Source organism: Anser cygnoides, chromosome 22, assembly GCF_040182565.1.
Source record: "Anser cygnoides isolate HZ-2024a breed goose chromosome 22, Taihu_goose_T2T_genome, whole genome shotgun sequence".
Classification (NCBI taxonomy): domain Eukaryota; kingdom Metazoa; phylum Chordata; class Aves; order Anseriformes; family Anatidae; genus Anser; species Anser cygnoides.
Genome location: NC_089894.1, coordinates 8,960,742 through 8,969,525, shown reverse-complemented (window position 1 = coordinate 8,969,525; position 8,784 = coordinate 8,960,742). Strand labels below are relative to the sequence as shown.

The following is an 8,784-nucleotide window of genomic DNA, read 5'->3' as shown; positions in this document are numbered from 1 at the left end:
GTGGAGACAGGGGAGGAGACCCTGCTCTCAATCCTTAAACTGCTGAATAAGTAAAAATTACAGTAAAAGCCACTGGGACTGGGGACATCGCTCCGTGTTGCCCGCAAAGCTGCAGCCCAGGATGCAGTGGAGCCAGTCCAGTCATGATGGCTGGTGTCTTTCCATGCTGCAGTCATCTGTTCTCGTTGGGAATCACCCTATGCCACAATGCATGTGTCTGAATCTCCACCCCTAGAGTTCTCAGGGTGGGTAGGGAAGGCAGGAGAGACCTCCCCAGATCTGGCCCGGCAGTGGCAGCAGTGAGGGCAATGCAAGAACCCGCTTCCCTGTGGCTATAGTAATGTATACTAATCACAAATGTCTCCCAAAAAACTTGTTATGGTTTCTGCTCTAGCCAGGGGACACTGAACCCACCCCTGTGCTTATAGGTAACTCTCCTTAGGCACTATCGATCCGCCACCTAACTCAGGAAGGCAGAGTAAGCCTGAGTCAATCACCTGGCCACTTTTTGGATATATACAAATCTCTCCTAGCAGTGCAGGTAAAAAGCATACACAGTTCAGCCAAAACAAAAAATATTGTCCCAGATTTCCACTGACTGTGAAGTGCCACAACCCGTACTGCACAGCCAGCAATGTTGTGCCCTGGACACCTCCATGTGGCATTTCCAGTGTGACTGCCCTGAGGAGGTACACTGGTTCAGATCCTCAGTATTTTGTCTGCTCTGAAGCCCATAGTCCCAAAGGCCTGGATAGTTTTGCCATGAATAGCAGGAAGCATAATTCCCATTGCTATGGGCACTGCAGGGTCTGAGGACCTCAGTCACCATCCTGCTTGTCTGTGCACCTCTGTATCCAGCCTGGGGCTGAAGCAGCCATCACCCATCTTGCTTGATTTATGGTCATCCTACTGAACTCAGTAAGACTTTCCTGAATGTAGGACATGAATCACACCTGGCACATGAGTTAGAGCTTACCCATTGGTGGAGATGACCATGTTGGTGGCTTGGTCCAAAACACAAAGGTCCCATGTCTAGCTTTCTGTCCTAGGAAGAAATCTCTGAATTATCAGAGAAGTTAGAATTGAAAGTGATCAATTGCAGTGGAGCCTGGCTAGAGAGGAGGCATGGTCCCACCTGGGAATCAGAGGCATAAAGAGCTTCAACAGCTGCCGTAAGTTTGGACAGATCTCTGCAGTCAGAGCCCTACTGCTGCCCCACAGCCTTCCTCAGCATGTGAACAAACTTGCCTATAGGGAAGGGGATTACTCTGGTTCCCGCCTCCAGGCTGCCCTGGCAGCAGCATGCCTGGTGTGGGAGAGCTGCTCCTGACCTGTCTGGATAACCACCTAGGTTCACCTTCCTCAGGGGGATCCCAGTCTCAGGCACATTTTTTAGAACAAGTCTCAACCTACTCCTGATTCTACCCAAAATTTGCCTTATTGTGAGCCCTTCTATGCATGTCATCAAGCTGTGCCCCTTTGCAGGCTGCCTGCAGAACCCACACCCTGCTGCAGGCTCCCATCAGCAGTAGAGAGCAGAGACCAGTGCAAAGGAATATGACAGTTCCTAATGAATTGAACATCAGAAGCAAGGCTTAAACACCATGCACAAAATAATTCCCCTTTTATCCCACAACAGCTGAAATAGATTGCTTTAGCTGAGCAGGGACTTGGGGAACACCAAGTTAGTCCCTGGGGCAAGGTCCTACGTGAGCAGGGCTGTGGTGCATGCAGTGGTGGGTGCACATTGCTGGGCTCGATGCCAAGCAGGGACACATGCTCAGGCTAAAGGGTTGCTCCATCTGGGTGGGACACTCAACAGGATGCACAGCCACAGTGCATGATGCACGTACATGTACACACATATAGGGGTATGTGGAAGGGGTTTGCAGAGATGCACATCTTGCCATATTTAAAGGAAGTGCACTTGAAGAGCTGGATTGTACATAGAGCTGACACAAACAGGGACATGCGGGAATGTTTATGAGGCTGTTTCCAGGTTGAGGATGTGCAGACATCTCTATTTGCAGCAGCAGATGCACGTTTATATTTTGTATCTCTGCTCCAGGGCAGGAGCATTTGCCTCATAAGCTGCACCCAGGACACATCCCCTCCACTTTCCTCGGGCTTCCACCCTGCAGGAAAAGTCATTGTGGACTCCATCTATGCTTCTTCCCCTCATGGCGGAAGGAGGAGTACAGAGTTGGCCCCCTCTGAGGTTTCAGCCTCCCAGCCTGAGGAGCTTGGTGTGGGAGAGGCCAGGGCTGCAGGACAGGATGCAGGAGATGGGCAGGGAGAAGTTGGAAGGGGGGCATTTTCTGAGGGAACGTCAGGGTTTGGGGCACTGACAGCTGCAGTTTTCAGGGAACAACCCAGGGTTTCATTTTCACATTTTGGCAAAAGGGAAGTATGGACCCAAACTGGAGATTTCAGGTTTGACAGTCCAAGAGCAAGACACAAGTGGTGCACATCAGCACTCAGCCTTCCGGGTTCCTCAAAGGGAAAATAAGAGGCATGGAAGAAGCCACCAGTCAAGGCTGGGGAGGGGAGAAGAGACCTGGAGGGTTCAGGGATGGGGAGAACCGGATTAAACAAAACGCCACGAGTTTGAAGTCACCTCACATTTCACCCCAAAAAGGGTGTGTGTGCAAAAATGTGCTGCAGTGATTGTGGCGCTGGGGGCTCGGCCAGGGCTTCAGCGTGGAGTGGCAACAATATACAGGGATAAAAGAAGCAAAGAGGAGTCAGGCCATGCTCTCTGTTCCCATGCCAGCTGATCTGTTCAAAGGACCCAAGAGAAATGTGCTATAAAGTGCAGATTCTGGCCCTCCAGTCACCAGGGAGAGAACTATTCGCACCTACCACCACTGGGCTTCCGGGGATGCCTGTGGGGTGGGAAAGGAGTGGCCGGCGGTGAAGGGGAAAAAAAAAAAAAAAAAAAAAAAAAGATCAAAATGTTTGCCTTTATTTGATTTTTCTTCCCAGAAATATTGCCAAAATCAGAAACCAAAGAGCTGGGCTCCCTTCCAGACCCAGAATTCAATTTTCCAACAATTGATTATTTCCAAACGTTAAGTCTTTAAGTAGTTCCAATTTTTCCCTTTCAAACTGCTTGGGGGTTAGGGTTGGTTTTGATTTTTTTCCCTCGTATTTTGTAACAACGACTTCAAATTCAATTGCTTAAAAAATTTACAGACAGTTAAGAGTTATTTCAAAGCTTTTCGGATTCCAGATGACATAAATATTAAATGGATCCTATCGAGAATAAAATAGCAGAATAGTTGCAAACTAATAAGCGTTTTTAATAATTTTAAGCACGATTGTCACGAGAAGAGAGGAACTGGTAAAAGAAATCACTCTTTTCTTTTAAAATAATAACGTTCCTCTTGCTCTATTGTGACATAAAATATCACACTGAATTTTCTGCGTAAAATCGTCGAAGAACAGAAAGGTTATTATCAGTTTGGAAGCCGCACTAAACTATTTCCACGGCAAAGCGGGCTCAAAATTTTTGCAACATGTTATAAAGAATAGCTGAAGGGAATCGAGATCTCAGAAGCACGCGGTATGACAAAAATTCGAAAATAGGTAATGCCGATAAATAAATTAGCCCAAGTGCAAATTCTCGGGGAGCCAGGTGGAAAGGCAAAGTCCTCTCCGACGCTGCTCCTGCGGTCGCTGCACCCGCGGAAGGCAGAGGCGAGGCTGCTGCTGCCGGAGCAGCGCGGCGGGGTCCGCCGGCCGCGAACCGCCTGCTCGAGGGTTTCCGTGAAGCGGAGTGAAATCACATTTCCGAAAATCAGCGTTTCCTTTCCCTCTGTTAACGAGGGTGTCTGTGCGCGTTGGGCTGCCTGGGTGCTTCTGCTGGTGGATCCCACTCCTTTTCCTTCCGCGCTTTGAATAAACAATAAATAAAGATAAATAAAATGACAAACTAGCAGGAAAATCTGCAGCCAGTCGCTTTGTCCGCGGATCCCCCTTCAGGCTCAGTCCGGGCCACCTCGGAGGTTCCTCCCGCAAAGCCGCCGCGGGTCCGTTCCTCGCAGCCGCCGGGACCCACGGAGCAGCCCCGACGGCGGCCGCAGCTCCCGCCGCAGAGGAGCCCCCGAAGTAAACAGGCCCTTAACTTTCAACTTGGCCTTGACCTCCGGATTAAACCCGACCTTTCTGCGAAGGAGCACCGCGAGACGCGGGGGAGCTGCGGCCCCGTCGACAAACACTTGGCCGACCGTCGCGGCCGCCTTGTCCCAGCGCCCGAGTTGTGAGCGCTGGCTCAAAGCAAACGGGGAGAGGGCAGGAGCAGAGCATAAAAAGAGCGTCAAAGAAGGAGTGCAGTCGTTAAACTACAGAAAGGGAAGAAAGAAGCTCTGAAATAGGAAAGGTGAAGGCTAAAAAGACAGGACTTTTTTTTTTCTTTTCTTTCCTCTGATTCTTTTTTTCTTCTGGAAAAGAAAATCATCGGATTCAGCAAGACTCCGAGATTTTTAACAAAAGAGAGAAAGAAGGGCCGAGCGAGGAGCCGAGACTGGGGGCTCAGCTTTGCGCTGTGGTTCAGCTGTTTTCCTGCGAAACGCGGCGGGCAAGGAAGCGGTGCGGGAGCGGATCTCGACGAAACAGACCGGGACAACCCCCCTCGCAGATCTCCAGAGCTGAAAGGAGCGGTATGGGAGGGGGGAGGCAGCCTGCCGCAGCGAACGGGGCTTTTCCGCGTCGGGTTGGAGGTGATCGAGCCAGTACCCCTCGGCTCGGCGGGTGCTGCCCCCGGGGCCGCAGCCCGGCCCCGGCAGGCTGAACGCCCCTCACCCAGCCTCCCCAGACACATACACAGGTAGGAAGCCACAAGACACAAGCCAGGGGCTTTGTCAAGCCGGTGTTTTTCCATCGTGTCCATTTGGGCACTGCCAAGTGGCTCCGAAACGGACACGGCGCGGGATTTACCTCCCACAAGCCTGGGGGGGGTCCCCCCGGGGAGGCATTTCGGGCAAGGTAATGCTCCCATATGCCTGGCCCAGCATCACAATCCCTATTTCCTGACTTTTTTCTGTCTTTGCGTGTGAAAGGCTGATGCAGCTCCTTCGGGAAGAAGGATCATGATTTGGTGGCCTAAAGACATGACAGAAGGAGCAGTTTTTCTATAAGTTGTTAATAAGCAAGGAGAAAATCTCGATTTCTTGAGTTGATCTCTTTGCAAGAAGGAAACGATGCAGAAACATGGCATGAACTCAACTGTTATTTGAGTAACTGTGGTGAAAGTTTCCACCAGACAAAGGCCTTTGGGAGAAAAACAGAAACAGGAGGGAGAAATGAGGCTGTGTGTGTTTGTACTGTGTGTACAGGTGATGAAAAATGCATGTACCCAAAAGATTTATTAATAAGCACTTATGCACAGGCCTCATCGTATTTACTCCAAACTTTTCCATGCTGATGTAATCCCCTACCTCTACATCCATCTGTCTTTACCTCTTCTGCCTGTCTCTCCACCTGCCTGTTACTCTGGGGCCCAAAGGGGTCTCTGTACTATTTCTCCACTCTCTTTTCAAAACTCTTTCCCTTTGAGCTACTTAGCTGGGATCCATACTGACCTGCAGACCAGGCCCAGTTCCACGCCAGCACTGTGCAAAGAGGCAATAGCTGTGTGCAAGGAGGTTTGGTTTTTTTTTTCCCACTCTCTGCAGTTATTTTTCTTTCCTCTTTTTTTTTTTCCCTCTTTTTTTTTGGGAAAGATTGGGGTGCATATGTGATATGTGTGATGATGGGACACAATCCCTGAGCATGAGTGGAGAGCAAGGCAGGGGCAGAGGGGAAGCCCTGTCCCACGGCAGTGCCGGTTCTCCACAGCCTCACGGAGAGCAAAGCTGAGGGCCCAAAGGGGTCCTCAGGTATCCCCAAGTCAGGTCGGATTTTTTGCAAAGGCAGAAACCCTCGGACCTGTGTGGGAAGAAGGGGACACACCGCTGAAAGATGGCTTTAGTCTGAGCCTGTATTTTTTTTCCAGGACTGCTCCCTCTCACTGTTTTCGATCCTCCCTCTCCCCCCCCCCCCCCCCCCACTTAATTCATCCCTCTACTTTTTTTTGGGGGGGGGACATGATGCAAGAGGCACCTCCTGTGTACCCACCTGTCACGTGCTTGGGGGGGGGGGGTCCTCCCTCCTCCTTCTATTGCAATAAAAGTGTTTTCGCTATTTCTGCAGCCAGGGTTTATTAGGACTGGAGGGGTTGGGGGAGGTGTTTTTTTTGTTGTTTTTTTTTTTCCTTCCTTCTCCGTCCTTTTCCCCCCGAGCAGCAGCCAATGAGGCAGGCCCTGGCCATTGCGTCAGGACAGCCCGGCGGGGAAAGGCAGCTCTCGGCAGCTCACAGCCTTTTAAAAAGATCCGGGGACCCCCCTCGGACAGCGCCCGGGTGCTGTCGAGCAGCTTCTCCCCATGCCCCATCCCCCGCGCCGCCCCGCATGCAGCCTCCGGAGCCCCGCGCCCCCTCGGGCCTCGAGGGGCTCCTGGCAGCCGGGGGCTTCGCAGGCGGCCAAGGCAGGGGCCTGCTCCCCGCCCCGGCTCTCGGCGGCCCTTCGCCTCCCCCCGGGATGAACCCCAGCTACCCGGCGGAGGAGCCGGCCAAGCCGTGCCTGGCCGCCCCGCCGGGCCCCGCCGCCCCGCCGGGCCCCGCCGCCTCCGCCCCGCTGCCCTACGGATACTTCGGCAGCGGCTACTACTCCTGCCGCGTCGCCCGCAGCGCCCTCAAAAGTGGCCCGGCCCAGGGCCCCTTCACCCCCGAGAAGTACCTGGACCCCCCCGCGAGCAGCGAGGACTTCCAGAGCCGCCCCGCGGAGTTCGCCTTCTACCCCAGCTACGGGGCCCCCTACCAGCCCGTCGCCGGGTACCTGGACGTGTCGGTGGTGCCGGGGCTGGGCGGCCCCGGGGAGGCACGGCATGAGACGCTGCTGCCCGTGGACGGTTACCACCAGCCGTGGGCTCTGGGCGGCAGCTGGAGCGGCCAGATGTGCTGCCCCAAAGAGCAGGGCCAGGCCGGGTACCTCCTGAAATCCGCCTTTGCAGGTAAAGTCCCTGGGCTGGAGCTGCGGAGGGGCTGGGAGAGGGGAGGTGTAGGGTGCTCGCCGTGCGTGCGGGTAGTTGGGATCACAGCTTCCAATAACCTCCTGGGGAGCTGCTACTGCAGCTCCAGGAAAGCTTGTTCGTGAGCCATTTCACCGTAGTCGGTCCGCAGGCTCCGAAACCAGCAATTTAGATTAACACTGCTCTTTGCAACTCATCGCCCTCTCAGAACGGAGGCAATCGGTGACACATCCCAGGTTCAGGAACGATCCGGGTAGTTGGGGGCCAGCCGCAGTCCGCAAGCAACGGGACAGAGCTGGTTTAAAGGCTGGGTGTACGTGGTCCTGAGAACAGGGGGGCCGTGCCCATGCCCCACGTCCGCTGCCCATGCCACGGCGGCGGGAGTGAACTTGCCCCGGCCCTGCTCGGCCGTTCACCGGCCCCGCGTTACGCGCTGAACCCGCGGAGCGAGTACGCATTGAACCAGCGCACGTCGAATCAGCTCTCTCACGTCGGTTGCTGTTACGTGGAGTCGTGTCCCCCTCCCCCTCCCCCAAAAAACAGTCAGATATGAATACATTTAGCGAAGAAAAAAGCTGACTTCCATTAGGAAAGAAATTGTCAGGAGACAGGAAGGCTCGAGGGAAGAAATGGGGAGGCAGGGAAAAGGTGCTGCTGCTGTGAGGAAAAGCCGGCGGGAGAGGGGTGCCGGGGTGAAGGGGTGGGGATGCCCGCCCACCGACCCCCCGGCCCTGGCATCACTCAGACCCGTCTCTCCCTGCGCCCAGACGCCGCCACGCAGCTACCCTCCGACGGGTGCTCCTTCCGCCGGGGACGCAAGAAGAGGGTCCCCTACAGCAAGGGGCAGCTGAAGGAGCTGGAGAAGGAGTACGCCAGCAGCAAATTCATCACCCGTGACAAAAGGAGGAAGATCTCCGCTGCCACCAACCTCACAGAGAGACAGATTACCATCTGGTTCCAGAACAGGCGGGTGAAAGAGAAGAAAGTCGTCGCCAAAATCAAAAGCAGCAGCACTCCGTGAGGACACGGCCACCCCGCACCGCAGCCCCGAAGAGTCCCAGTCTGCAAGGGGACTCCGGCTCCTTCAGCGGCGAGAGCGAGCGGCGCCCGGGGCGGGCCGCACCACCCCCGCCGCCCGGTGCAGCTCGGGGCGCGGGGCACCGCTCGGCTCTGTTCCCGAGGAGTTAAACCCAGCCTCCAACGAGGGCAGCTTAAGAAGATGCAACGTTCCTGCCCGGTCTGCACGCAGAGGGCCCTCTCGTCTTACAACGTCGCTCTAGACATCGTGCTCTCCGTCTCCCACCGCTTTTGTTTGAACTGCATCCTCAGAGCGTTAAAAAAAAAATAATAATTGCTTTAATTAACCCCAAACACGCAACTTCCGTCTCGCCTCCGTGCAGGAGCGGGCTGACCGAGGCGGAGGGGTGGGGGGTTTCACAAGGAATTTGGTCTTTAGAGAAGAAAAGCTGTACTTAGAGCGTAAAAATAAAATTTCCTTAATTGCAGGCAGAAGTATCAAAATGTGTGTGTATACTCCAGGTGTGTTACATAGAAACACACGTGATTTTTTTTTTATTGGTATAAACGTGCGGTTTTGCGTGAATGCACAGTACATGTGTACAACATGTACACATAGACATACATTTATGAAGGCACGTAATACGTTTTGTGCTGTTATATATAAAATATACATATAGGTATGCACATATATAGGAT

At 53.8% G+C, this 8,784-nt stretch overlaps 1 protein-coding gene across 1 annotated transcript; it reads left to right on the top strand.

Moving 5' to 3' along the window:
* Positions 1–6,140: 6,140 nt before the first annotated feature.
* On the top strand, positions 6,141–8,184 carry HOXB13 (homeobox B13). Its single transcript, XM_048050776.2, has 2 exons — positions 6,141–7,050; positions 7,836–8,184. Exons 1-2 carry the CDS (start codon positions 6,291–6,293, stop codon positions 8,087–8,089), a joined length of 1,014 nt encoding a protein of 337 aa, XP_047906733.2. The 5' UTR covers positions 6,141–6,290; the 3' UTR covers positions 8,090–8,184.
* The last annotated feature ends 600 nt before the right edge of the window (positions 8,185–8,784 follow it).

What these genes read in the sequence shown, in the direction of transcription:
- HOXB13 (XM_048050776.2), top strand. Translation starts at nt 6,291, where the DNA reads ATGAGGCAGGCCCTGGCCATTGCGTCAGGACAGCCCGGCGGGGAAAGG. An exon ending in CCTGAAATCCGCCTTTGCAG is followed by an intron (nt 7,051 to 7,835) that starts GTAAAGTCCCTG and finishes CCCTGCGCCCAG; the next exon opens with ACGCCGCCACGCAGCTACCC.